A 14,481-nucleotide genomic window follows, 5' to 3' on the forward strand; every position below is an offset into this window, starting at 1 on the left:
CAGATTTGAGTGTTTTATTTTAATTCTACACTTACAAAAATGTCAGGTAATAAAAAGTAGTTGCTATACAGTACACCATAAAAACAATATATAAAACGTTGTGGTTGCAAAAAAAAAAAAAAAAATGAATTAGTTGTTTTTTTTAAAGAATAAAGGCACATGTTGCTCCCTTGAAGACCCTTAATGTATTTACACAAACATTGTATTTCTATGTGGTTTCTCTTTTGTTTTTTTTAATTGGTTTGACACCCATTTGTTTGTATGTACATGTGCACAATCCCAAGCACACACACAGAGAAACACGCAAGTGGACACACAAACAGAAAATCACATATTCACTCAGGCAGCCACTCACACACAACTATTTCATTTGTAGAAAAAAATCTATTGTTACTTTTTACAGCAATAAAAACAGATTGTGTCAAGTTTGACGTCTTCTAAAACAGTAACATAGGCTAAAAAAGAAAACAAGGTGAGGCCAGAGAAAAATCACTTAGGCACATTTTTTTTTCTATATACATTTCACTCAAAGAACACTCCCTCAATAACATATGGGATACACAGATAAAGCTAAATCACTTAAAGGTCTGGTTTTTGAAGGTAGTATAATAATACATACAGTACGGGGTGTTTGTTTTTTGACATAAAAGGTGAAAAACTTTTTTCTTCCTGGATCGCAACCTGAGAGATTTATTTTCACTGTCTGGATCCAACGTGATTCAGTGTTTGATAGAGGAGACAGATGCTCTCACACAACCATTGATGGACAACAAATAAAAATACAAATAAAATTGCACTTTTTAGGATTTAAATAACTCAACTTGACAAAATGGCATCACTGTTACATTGTGGATTTTGCAAATGCACAATGATGATGGCAAAGAGAAAACAGGAATCCTCATGAATTTAGTAATGTTTTCAATATCTGATGACCACACATCACTAGAAAATAGTAGGGCACTCAGAGAGTGCAGACTTCGGCCAAGGCATGCCCTATCTCACAATGTTCATGCAGACGGGAACTCATGTTTTTGATTATTCACATGAATGCAGCACAAACACTAGAAATGTTAACGAAAGTTAAAAATAATTTGTGTATCCGCCCCGTGATTTCGGATCTGCACATGCTATACTCTTCCACCAAGTTTCATGAAAATCCGGCCAGTAGTTGTTTCCATGTTCCTGCTGACAGACAAACAATCCAACAAACTCCTGGGCGGAGGTAATTAGTAGATGAAAATGGCAGCCTGAAATCACTGTGTTTTACATGTTGAACTGTAAGGAACACATTTCCAAGTCATTACAAAATAAAAACAAATACACTTTTTTAAAGGAATAATGCAACAATAGTCCTTGTCTGACCACATGCTTCATATTTTCAATGAGTTTGATTGGTGTTTTCTATTAATGACTCTTTTAGACCTAGACATTTTTTTGGAACAGAACTAGAAAGTGAAAACACTGCTGGCCAAAATTGTTGGAAAATGTACCATCTACCTGTCCAAATGTCTCAGCTGTTCTCACCCTAAGTACACACAACACTTGTTGCTGTTAGGAAAATATAATGGTGCATCTCTTTCTGCTACAGGTGCTGATTTCAACAACACAACCTTTTTTGGTTCACATACCCAGTAATTTAAAAAAATAAAAAATAAAAAAAGGTGCAATTTCGATAATGGTGATACCGTACAGACAAATATGGCAAGTACGGCAAAAAAAGATTCACAATGTGGGTCTCCATTCTTTGACCCAAACAGATCTGCCTTTTCATTTCACGACCAGAAAGCTTGGAATAAACTGCGAGGCATACTTAACTTGGAATCTTTACCCTCTCTAGACATGTTTAAAAATACTTTAAAGTCAGTTTTTACAGAACAATATTGCTTGTAACAGGTGCCAGTATTTGCCATGATTCTTTTTAGCTGTATGTTTTGTGTCCGTTGTGTTTCAGTATGATTTCTGTCCCTGTTTGTACTTGTGAAACCTTTTATTTTGCTGCCCATTTTGACCAGTACTCCTGACAGAATAGATATTGTATCTCAATGGGACATTTCTGGTTGAATAAAGGATGAATTAAAAACAAAAACAAAGATGGCAGCCAGAAAAGTGTCCAATGAATGTTAAACATGGCTTTAAAACCAGTTTAAAATCATCTTTATCTTGAATTGGATTTTGGAAATGTCTAACAACAGTAAAAGGAGACTTTCCAAGTTTTTCAAAAGTTGTCCTCACTTTTTTGTCTTACAAAAACAATGGTCCACTTTTGATGTTGAATGTAGTCATCAGTGCAAACTTTGAAAATGTATAAATTCTGAAAGTGAGGAGCTGCCTATTATGAATTTAAAGATTCAACAATGGGTAATCTTTATTGATTTCTGAACATTGCATTTAAGGTTGCTTCAGAATACCACTTGCGTGTGTGATGTGTCTCAACGTTCAATCACACACACATCTTTGCTCTCAAGTGTTTCTGCCCAGCTGGAAAACATTACTGCTCTACATTGTTCTCTTCATCTTTCTTGTTTCTTGCCCTCCCATGTTTCTCCTTGCCTCGCTCCCTTTTCCTCTCCAAGGTTGTTTCCCAGGCCGGGCTAACGGGAAGTGAGCACAATGTGTTGCCTCACGGGAGAGATAACACAGACAGGAAGGGGCGGGAGCAACCCCCCAGATGGACAGGAAGTTGACTCCACTGTTTGGTTTAGCTGATTAGAGGACAGAGAGAGAGGCGGTGTGGGAGAGATATGGGGCAGCAAACAAAGGGGAGCTGGAGAACGAGAGAGAGACTGAGAGTGATGTGGAGGAACTAGCTGCTCTAAGTATATATATGAACCCAACAGGAAAGCATTGCGAGGGCTTCCAGCTATTGTATTCTCCGTTTATGAAATGGCATTCCAAGGAGGCCAGAAATTTAAAGAAGCAACTTCAACTCCAAACAAAACAGAATAAACAGGAGAATAAATAAACTATATTCTCTAAACTGGAATGAAATTACCAAAAAACTAAACAAAGGGACTGTCTTGAGTACATGTGGCGGTGTCTTCAGCACAATGTATCTGTGTATTGCATTGTCAACTGGACTGTTTTAAAGAGAATGGGCAAGACTTTACAGTAACGCAAACTGATTTATAAGTTGTCACTACTGACAATGAGTGACCTTTTACCTTTATGACTTTTTAGAAATGACTTCTTGATTTATCCAAGGGGGTAAGCCTCTCCCCAGAACGCATAGCTCCTATGGCACCATTTTGATGTTACCAAGACATCACCTCCCGTTAGCATTCCATTGACTGCCATTCATTTTGGCGCCACTTTGACAGCGAATAACTTTACATCTGAAGCGTTTAAACACTCTATTTGTCCATTGTTTATTTCTAAAGAAACACGACAATGTATAAAAGGCTCCATTACCTTGTATCTCACGTTATGGCTCCGTAGCAGACATTTTTGTAAAAATAGGCTAACGATTGTGTCACAACCACGCGACTTACTGTCGCATAGTAGAGAAATTACCGTATAGTACAGGAGAAGCTCGCAGGCAGTTTCGACTTACATTCGCTGTTAATCAACTTAACTAGCATTTTAGTTAGCAATAATTAGCCTGTGCCTATGTTATCTCCTTACATATACCTACGCTCTGTAAGATTGGCAATGATTGAGATTTCTCTTGGCACAGCTACCAGAAGACTTACAACTTTCAGACAGGTTGCTCACGTCACATCTACGTCGTCTCTCTCAGTTGGAGGCTGCACAGTAACGCTCAGCCATCACCGGAAAAGTGCTTCTAATATCCTTCACTGGTCTCTGTCCAGAGCAATGGGATCTGTTGGTCCAGTTTATATACTGTCTATAGATTTATCTCCAGAGCCTTCATTTAGATAATAAGCCAACATGTCTGGAGTTATTGTTTAAATGCCAATGATTCACTGATAAATAGTTCTTTGCGAATATACAGTATATCCTACATTATCAGAGCCTCTGATAATGTAGGATGTAATATGTATATCCTCTGATTCAGAGGACCACACACCCACAAAAGGGAACTCTTATGTAATGGGCACCAACAACCTGGCAACCCAAGTGAATTACAAAAATGATCTATGTAAGGGATAACACCACGATAGAGCTACAAACGATTAGTCAACCTACCAGATGAATTACTATTAACTATTTTTGCTAATCGATAAGTATTTTCGTCACTTCTCAAGCCATATCCCCAAACATTTTGCAGGCTCCAGCTTCTTTCATTTGAGGTTTGCTGCTTTCTTTCTCTATTATGTAATTGTAAATTGAATACTTTGGGTTTTACATTTTTATATATTTGTATACACAAGGAAAGCCAGAATCTTAAGCTCTGTGACCTCACCTTGGAAATAGTTATGGGGTTTTTCACGTTTGGACATTTCATAGATAAAACAATTCAATTAAATATTCAAGAAAATAACCAGTAAGTTGCAGCCCTAATCTACAAAAAGTCATAGAGTTATCAAAAAATAATAGTTTCTGTAAATATGCTAAAAATCATCTTAAGATTGTCAAGATCAGAGAGTTTGTGACCTGACAGTAGCCAAAAAGGATGCAAGGTTAAAGTTATTCAAGCCACCTCAGAGCCATCAAAACGGCCCAATTGGCTGCTTTGGCCACTCTGTGTTTCCGGAGTTGTCTGAATGACTTTTGTTCTAGAAGGCCTCTGAGAATTGGGCTTTCATCTCAACAATAACTGTGATGATAGGTTCTGTCAAATAAAACCTGGGAGCATGCTGTAATTCTGTCTGAGCAGCAGTAGTGCCATTTCCTTTCAGTCTGTCTGTTGTCTTTTCTCTCCTCAGAGCAGAAGATAAGAGAGAAAATGGACAAAATGACTCATGACTCATTATATCGCATGGTTGGTTTCAGAAAACAAAAAGAGGGAAGGGGATTTTTTTTAGATTTCTACCTTGGAAAATTGCAAGAGTGATCAATATCAGGAACTTTCTGTGCAGTTTTTACTTACAATTGATGTGTCAAGAATTGCTGCAAATTTGCATTAAGGGAAATGCATATTACAAAACCACCTCAACCTCAATGAATGGCGTGCGTTTTCCAGCCTAGAACTTTCCCTAAAGATGACCCTTTTTAGTATTTCAGATAAAGCAAACACAACTGGCATCTTGCTGTGATCAAACACTTCAGAACTCTTTGAGTCAAAACTCTTGTGGCTGCTCAGTTTTTCAGTTCAAACAATAAACCCCTCAAGCGATCATATTTGCAAATCAAATCATTAGCTTCAGATCAAAAATAAAATCACCTCGTTCTTGCCGTGTTTACGGCCCTTTTGTCAAATATAAAAAACATCAAAGATCGAAGAGATTACAGGTCATTGATACCAAAGAGAAGAGTAAGACAGAAAAGTGGCGAAAATCTCAAATCAACAAGCAGTTGTTTTTACATGCACCATTTTGCATCCCCAGTAGGACGGAAATAAAGATATGTAAAGCTTTAGTGTGTAACTTTTTGATATTAATGAACGTCCGTTACATTCAAGCCATTGCCAAATGAGTTGCTACAAAGCTAATTAAGACTCCCAGCTTCACAAAACTTTCTCTGTATTTCTCAGTATGGCTAGGTTCAGAAACTGGTGTCGTCCAGCGACTTTCGTGCGCAGAAACTTGAGTGAAGAGTGAAGATAATTACTTCTTCTGAAGAGTCCATCATGTTTTTTTTAATCCTCCGTGTCCTCCTTGGCTACCAGCAACTGCGTGGAGGACGGGTGGGGCTGTGCACGATCACGGAAGGCTTGTATCATGTGGACGCGCTGACAGTTTTGTTGTCATTACTTGGAATTCCTCATGGGGGCGACAGAAACTACGCACTATAGCATTACATTTATTAAAATGTCATTCATTCTAATATTTCATTGCTAATTTAATAATGCATAGTTTTAGAATATTGTTTTTTTGGTCAATGTAGGCCTCGTGTCCATTTATAGTTAGTTTTTAGTTAGAAATATGCATCATGGGTAGGTGTATATAATTTGGATAACTGTGCAACATTGCTGGCCAGCAGTGACCTGATTAACCCATCAATTATCCAAGATAAACTCTTATTAGCCTGCCTTGGAGCATCATCTGATTGGACTTGCAGATCTTCTCAGGGGGAATATAAGGGTTATGACGTCAAACAACACAAAACTGTGACAGAAATAAAAAGCATCCTCACGGTGTGAACCTCACACTGTCAACTTTGTTTTGTAAATGGCATCATGTCCTGGTGTCACTTTAAAAATCTTTCCAACATTTCTTCGGAGGAGGAGGAGGAGGAGGAGAAGGAGGAAAAGGGAAGCATGTCATCAAAAACAAAAAATAATACTGAAGGTCTTAGAAAGAAACAAAATGGACAGCATCAAAGCCTGGTTCTATGGGTGTGTGAATGTGTATATTTTTTCTGCATGCTTATGGATGTGTGTATGAGTGTATTTTTATGGCTGTTTTTGACGTATGTTTTGGCTTCATATATACTTATTAGCGGACGGTTTCCATCAGTATTGATGGTAGTAGTCAGGTGCATCCACACCGTACAGCTCGGCCAGGGTCCTGAACCTCGGCCCCCAGTCGTTCAGGAAGTCGTAATCCAAGTTGGAACCGGTGGAAGAACTTTGCAGCGAGCTAAGGCTTCCGGCTAAAGACTCCGGTCCCTCGTAGCCGTAGATGTGGAGAGTGTCATACGGGAAGCCGTCTCTGTCGTGATCCGCCTCGTCTTTCTTCACCTCGATCATCACGGCCATGTCGCCCTTACATGCGGTGGGTTGTGCGTGGTGGGGGGGTTTCTGCACCATGGCATAGAGAGAGGGGTGGGGGGGGTGGTCCGGGTGACGGAGCAGGGAGCCATCGTGGCAAGCGGAAGTGAGGATTGAAACATCGTAGCTAAAAGAAAGATGAATACTTGTTAACTTACTAAGAGCTGGTTAACTAATTTAAGAATGGGATCATGGGAGTTAAAGTCATATCAACCATGTAATGTCCATTTTCAAAAACACAGTGAAAAAGTGCTATTAGAGGGAATAAAAACATAACCTAAGATTATATGATATAAAATGCAATCCTATTTCACAACTAGGAAGTATAATATTTCATCTTTTCAAAACATAGGTCATTCAGAAAGCCTTCAATCTAGCATGAATTTCTAGTATAGTATGAGGGGAGAAATGTCATAATAATTTCTACTGCTTGTCTTATCCATTCTTGACTCGGTTCTACCTCCTGCAATGTGCTTATGTTCTCTACTTTGCCCAAGCCAACATGTCTTTTTGACAGCATACGGCATGGTGCAGATATAATGGATAGCGTTTAGGGATTATGTATGGGTTTAATACTATTAAAATATAAATAAGATTAGATTCCAATTGATTAAACTTTAATGATTTCTTTCGGGCAAACTGGGTATCAAGACAGATACATCAAAGAAAATAATGGGGAGAGTTGATAGAGTGTATGCTGTTTAAAGAGCAAAATAAAATAAAAAGTAAAACATCAATACAAAGGAACATTAATACAGTATAAAAAAACATTTATACAGGAAGGTATAAAATGAATATATTTGTTGTATTCATTTTTTTTAAATATAACTATCAAGATGCATGCAGTTTGAACAGAAATATGAAGGTGAACAATATTTAGATCTACTGTACAATGAATCACGTCCTTGTTTCATCATCAGATATTTCATTTATTGATTATACTGTAGTTGTTTTGTTTAAAAGGTTAAAAATCTTTGAAACTTTCAGTATTTTGTGAGAAAGGAATGTGTGGAGAAAGGGTACTGATAAACTGTGTCAGCACATTTCATCCTTTAGAATAAAAGTGTGTTTTTTTGTTTTTTTTCATCTACATACCCATTAGTGTCCATCTCTCCTCCTCCCTCCTCATCGTACGTGACCAGCTGCTCGTGAATCTCCCCGCTGTTCTTCATACTGGCCAGAGAATCCTTCTGGTAGCGCTTCCTCATCACAAACAGAATCACTATGACTGAAAAGCAGCAGAGGAAAATGTCTTTTAGAACATGAACTGAACATGAAAAGAAATAAATGTATGTGGGCCATATATAAAAGATGTCTCCTCTGTTAAAGATATGAGTCTATATTGGTAACAAAATGAAAGACATCCACAGTAGAACACAGATTGTCCTGCCATCTTTCCTGGCGGACCAACCGTTCTATGAATATGACAACATGAGAGAAAATTATGCCCGGAAAACCGAAATATGAAAAAGAATGGGGAGCAAGATACAAGTGGGGAAAGTGGAACACTAACGAGGGATTGAGTCTAGAAAACAGAGCAAGAATGCGGGGAGTAAATGAGGAGCGGATGGTTTTAGGTGTCTGAGATGTTCGCCTCGAGCATGAAAACCTTAGATGAAACTACTCAGCCAGAGACAAACAGAAGGGAAGAAAAGAGAGGGGATCGTTAGAAACAGAGAGATTCAGTAAATACAAAAGGGGAAGTGGAAATGAGTTTGAGAAAACAAAGTGAAGGGGGATGAGAAAGAAAGGAAAAGGAAGGAAAGTTGGACCTGGCAGATGACGAAGAAATAAACAATTGAGAAAGAGAGAAAAGGGGGTGAAGAGAGGGGAAACAGAGGAAAGGAAGTAAAAGAGTAGACAAGAATACAAGGATAAGAGTTTGAAAGAATTTAAATGCCCAACACCGACATTTGCTCATGCTCAAGTGACAAGCAGCTGCAGGAATTATGACTCTTGTCCGTGTAGCTGCAAAGACTGCAGAGGAAGAAGGTCTTGGTAGTTGGACGGGTCAACGGAGACCACTGTTCGACAGTGGTTTCTAACCCAAAACGTGATCTTTCCCTAACCCTAATCAAGTTAGTTTGTGCCTAAAGCTAACCACACCTTAACCATGTCAAATCAGAAAACTAAACTTTTTTATTAGTACTGTAAAAGTGAGTCCTGTCGATAGATCAGAAAACATATGTGTCAGCTGTTGGCAGTTACAAATGATGTATGCGGTCATATCATGTGGAGAACATGTTGACGGTCTTGCATAAAAAGGTGAGACATAAAGTGATGTTGGCATCAAGGACTTTCAAGTTTAAAACCTTCTCCCACTGTGCATATGAACAGTCAAAGTTATAAAGGTTAAACGTGTTTAAATGAATCTTATTGAGAAAGACAGGCAGCAACCCTTGAACACCAGACTCTGTCTGAATTTATCTCCTGGTTGTCAACACACTGGAATTCTGTCTGCCTTTGGTCGGATCAGTCGTAATGCCCTAATGCTAGCTATAATAGGCCCAGCAATCAATTTAAAGCTTAAAGAAAATTGTGACATTGCACCAAAAGACAAAGTCAAAGGAACACCAGAGATTTTGAAACTAACAGGGGCATAGAATATAGACTTTTACAGGTTATGTGAAGACAGTAAACCTGGTTCAAACTGTTGATGGCAATGTCTTTGTTAATTTGTACATTTATTTTGTCTAAACTTACTGACCAAGTTAAGAAATAGGTTCAGAAAGTTCAGGGTAAAAGAAAAAAAGTAAAGTTTTAGTTTTGTCTTGCTTACACGAGAGAACAAATACGGAGAGCATCAATGAATGAGGGAAGGAGGAAGTGGAAGAAATGGGAGAAGTTGTGGCTAAGGAACTCAAGAGTGAGGACAGATGAGGAGGAGAAGAAGGATACATTTGACATTAGATTAGGCCCAGAGCCTCGGTCCCGATATGAACCTCTTTCTTTCTCAGCGGACAGGCAGCATTAGCCATGCCTTTTAGTCGAGCACGAGCGGGACTAATTTAAGATTGCCTGGGAAACCAACAGATTAATCTTTTACAACACATGCTCTGCAGTTTAATAAGCTCAGGAGATATCAGACTTAGAGGGGAGACGAAAGAGACAAAAAAAAGAATAAGAAGCCCTTTCTTTTTACAAAAAAAATGACTGAGAAAAATTTCTTTACGTGAGTCAAACCAGACTTCTTGTGAGAAAATGCGTCTGTGAAAAGGGAGCGCTGTAAATTACTTTGGGCCCCGACAGATAATGACAAGTGCATTAAATAGTTAATCTGGCCTGTGTTGGGCGTGTTTGATAAAGAGAAAGAGAGACAGAAAGGGGAAGAGAGGGAGGCAAAGAGAGAGACAGAGAGACCCAGAGGGAAAGGGAAAGAGGAAGAGAGATGAAGAAAGAAAATGGAGTGGAAAAGGCGTGATAGTGAAGGAGTGTATTAATAGTTAATAGGTTGAGTGTTTGGCGGTGTTTGATAAGCAGACGGCACCTAAAGAGCTGATAAACTCTCGTCATTAACACTCCTATTCTTCTGCTGCTATTCCCACAATTCTCTTCGGCATCTCTCTTCTCTAACCTCTTTCTGTCTCGCTCTGTCACTCAGTCCGTCTCATTTCACATCAGTTCCCTGTCTCACTCGCCTCTCGACTGTCTGCCGTTTCACCCCTCCCCACCTCCCATATCTAAGTCTAGATATAAGTTTTTTTTTTTTATTCCATCTGTCACTCCTTCTTCCCTCAATCTTCTTGCCTTTCTTCCTCAGCACTTTTCATCCTAGATCCCTCTTGTTTGGCCAACTATCTCTGACGTGCCTCTCATCCAACATGACAAGTGTCTCTTTTTCCCCAGAAAAAAAGGAGCAGGGGGCGAAGGTATCAAAGAGAATACTGAGCTCACAACCACAGGCATTATTCCCACATCCGTCGCTGCATTATTCATAAAACCAACAACAAAAGGGAGGGGAGAAAGCTCCCCACAAAAACACCAACCTTATTTATCGCAAAGCAAGGGCAAGTGAATCTGTGCACATGCCGCAATCACTCAGTGCTAGCGTTTTGCATCCATCATTGATGCCATCTTCATGAATTCCTGTCTGTGTGGGTTTAGGAAGGTACTTTTGCAACATTTTCTCAGAAACGTCTGTTTTTCGGCTCTCTATCACTGATTCAAACTACGATTTTTACAAATGGCCGCATATTAGTGTTTGATAAAACTTAAACATCGAGCCACAGCATTCCTACTTCCAACTACAAAAATATAAGACAGTCCAAGCTCAGAGAAGATCTCAAACCCCAATTAGAGATTAAATAAAAACGTCCATCCACACAATAAATGGGAAATAATACTTAAAAACACTTTTAATTGGGCAACGGTAACTTAAAACCATGCTGGGTGTGGACACCAATCACCTTCTCCCTGAAGGTGGGAAATGAGGGGATTTTCAGCTGCTTGTTAAGTTTAATTTTGAGCCTTCTGAATTACTCAACATACCGTTACAACTCAGCATTGTTGTTACGGTTTGGCTATGTTTACACAGCAAAAAACAGTTTGGTCTTGGTTGGTTTGGTGTGAAAAAAAAACAAGGAGTGTCCCTTCTGTAAGACAGGATGTGAAGCTGGACCTCTGTTTTCAAAGGGAAGAAGTTACATCCTTATTCAAAACCCCTTTGTCCACATTCATACTTTTTGCTGTGCTCAATAATCAGAGACTCTGCTGCTTAGCATACAAAAAAATTCAGAGGCCAATTCTTCAAGCAGTTTTACATGCAGTAAATCCTGGGACCAATAAAAGATTACTGCACCGATTTAGCATTGCACTCCTATAGACTACAATGGACAGTTGATGAAGAAGAACCAGAGATACCGTGTTTCTTATTCCATGCACCCTTATTCTTTGTCAAAACCTGGCGCCTGTATCACCCACAATGCAACTCGACCACTGACATGCCCGTCTGAGATTCAGGTGTGTATGTGTTATGCTAGTACCGACTAATACAGCCTCAAGCTGAGATTAAGAGCAGGCTACAGAGGGCTCCCATCTGCTCACTTCTTTTTAACTCCCAGATTTTCTTCATTTTCAAACTGACGTGGACTCAACTGACATCACTTGAGGCAATTATAAGTTTAAACACAAAAAGGCTTCATAAAACGTTTTTTTTTTTTCACATACGCATGATATATTACTCCCTTCAACACCTGTAAAGAGACTTTGATGTGTACCATTGTTAGAGTTCCCCTTTAAGGTTCTCTTGAAGATGAAAAGATGGTCACCGAAAAGAAAAGTTCTTCAGGCACTCTAGGAAATAGCAATTATCTCCACCCTGAGGAAAACCTTGACAGATGATCTCTGAGAAGTGCTGTGCAGTGCAGCGATGAGCGTTCCCACCAAAGATGGAGAGTATGAAAGGAGAGAAAGAAAGAGAAGAAAAAAAAGAAACTTAAACTTACCCAGTATGGTCAGTATGCAGAGCAGAATGGCTATCAGGGCATGAACACTCACTCCCATCCTCCGAGCACCGGCTTTGCACTGCGTAGGAATGCGCCTGGCATCACACCGACACGACTACAGGCACGACAAACACTCAATCAGTACACTACTGAAATGAATTGATTTATCTTGCAGTGTTCATTTACTGTATATGTCCATATACACTGCATGTGATACGATATTCTGAGTTTTACTGTATTAAATCTGGTGATTTTGAATAATCAAAAGATGATTACATTTTTTAGAATTCAGCCGTGGAATTATTTAAATGTTTCTGTGCTGAACCCCCCCCACCACCACTCACACACACACACACACACACACACACACACCTTGATTGCCAGTTTGGTGATGCTGGTCTGGATGGGTCGCCCTCCGTCACTGATGCGCACATCCATGCTGTAATCCTTGGGGTCATCCAGGCTGAACGGCCCCTGTTTCACCATGATGTCTGCTGTGTTGTCTTAAAAAAGAAGCATATAAATACACAGTGAGTGTACAAAATGACAACCACCTTCACCTTCTACACAAATTTACCTTTCCTTTTTTGCAAACTCCATATCTAATTTGTCTGAGTCATCACTTTGTCTCACTAAAGCGGATCTAATGTTCACCTGCTCTGTACATGGAGTCTTTAAAGTCTATTTATACAGCCAGCGTCTGTTCCGCAGAGATATAAGAACAAGAAGAGAGTCGTTACATAAAGGCAGACAGATCATTTGTGATTATGTGTCAGTTTGGTGCATTTAGGATTTGAGTCATGTAGGATTATAAATAGTGGCAGCACCTTAAAAACCTAAAGCCGAGCCCTATATGAGGCTAAACATTTTGTAACTTTTCAAATACATGCATCAACGTACTGTTATCTTGTTTGCAGATGTTGTGACAATATAGACTCTAATCATTTGAATGTAATGTGGTGAATTGGTGGCCAGACAGGTTCTGAAAGTAAAAAAAAAAACTATGAACTAAAAGTCTAAAAGCACCAAAAGGGAATAGAAAAAAAAAAAAAAATAGAACAGGACATGTTGAGAAGAGTTTAAGGTTTCCTCTGCAGGCCTGACCAACAATACATCCATTAGTCAAATACCCGGCAGGCTGAAGTTTCCTGCTGAGACGATGAGGAGAGCCTTTCTCCACAATAACCCTTCGCTGGAGGAATTTCAGCGAACACAATGACAGGAAAGACCCTTGCAACCCACTTAAATATACCTAGACACACACTGTTTAACTCTCAGACAAAGTAACCTACAGTATATCTCTGGTTTAAGGGCAAGCTTAAATAAAAACAACCTGGGTGTTGCTGACATTTGCACATATTGGATGTTGAATACAAATTATGTCGGTCTTGTGAAAGGAGTAAGTAAATACTTGGCTCAAGAATTTTATCCCACCTGAGAAATTTTTTAAATGAACTCTGAGCAGGCATGCTAACTGCCAGTCAGCAAGCTCATTAGCTCGGTCATACTATGCCAAACATGTTCCCAGATGTATATCTCAAATCCTCTTCTCAATCTGTTCGCATGGCAACATTATACTAAATGTAAGTAAACTGACCCATTAAAATACAGTTTATACAACCCCCTCCTGTGATCAAGTTTCCATTGTTGTCTAACATGTAGTCACTGAAGGTGTGTGTGCGGGAGGACATGGGTACAGAAGAATCCCTAACAAACTGAATAAAAGATGAAAACAGCTTCTGTCCTCCCTTCATCTCATCCCTCTTCTCCGTCTCGTCTCCTGCTCCTTCTTTGTTTGAATTCGTCTCTTCCCTGTCCCTCTGGATTTCTGTATACTTCTCACTGTCCTCTCTATATTTCGTTTGTTCGCTCCATCTCTCTCTTCCTGCATCTCATTACGCTCTCTTCATCTCTTTGTTTTCCTTTCCTGCTCCTCTCTCTTGTCTGCCTGGTATTAATGCAGTGAGCCTGGTGTAGCCGCCCGGTTTTAACACCGATTGCTGTCACTTCACTGTGCAGCTACACTGACTGTCGGAGTCAGTGTAGCTGCACAGTCCCGTAATCAAAGCACGGTTGTTTTCTGCAAGTTTTAAAGAGCTGGTAGTCAATAAATATTTTAAAAGCCTTCCCTTTGCAGCTCTTGTTGCATGAGTGTGTGTGTGTGTGTGTGTGTGTGTGTGTGTGTGTGTGTGTGTGTGTGTGTGTGTGTGTGTGTTAGCAGTGTTAAGTGGCGTGAGGTGAGGTGCTGTCAGATGCTTTTTTGAG

The 14,481-nt window shown here is 39.4% G+C and overlaps 1 protein-coding gene across 1 annotated transcript in view; it reads right to left on the reverse strand.

Annotated features, from left to right (window-relative positions):
• cdh5 (cadherin 5) overlaps positions 1-14,481 on the reverse strand; it is a 37,267-nt gene continuing 22,786 nt past the window's right edge. The window contains exons 12-15 of the mRNA XM_078272461.1: positions 12,589-12,719; positions 12,217-12,331; positions 7,868-8,000; positions 1-6,899 (exon numbers count right to left, since the gene is read on the reverse strand). Coding sequence (XP_078128587.1) covers positions 6,515-6,899; positions 7,868-8,000; positions 12,217-12,331; positions 12,589-12,719 — 764 coding nt within the window. The 3' untranslated portion in view covers positions 1-6,514. The remainder of the gene's footprint in view (positions 6,900-7,867; positions 8,001-12,216; positions 12,332-12,588; positions 12,720-14,481) is intronic.

This window comes from Sander vitreus, chromosome 17, assembly GCF_031162955.1.
Source record: "Sander vitreus isolate 19-12246 chromosome 17, sanVit1, whole genome shotgun sequence".
Lineage (NCBI taxonomy): Eukaryota > Metazoa > Chordata > Actinopteri > Perciformes > Percidae > Sander > Sander vitreus.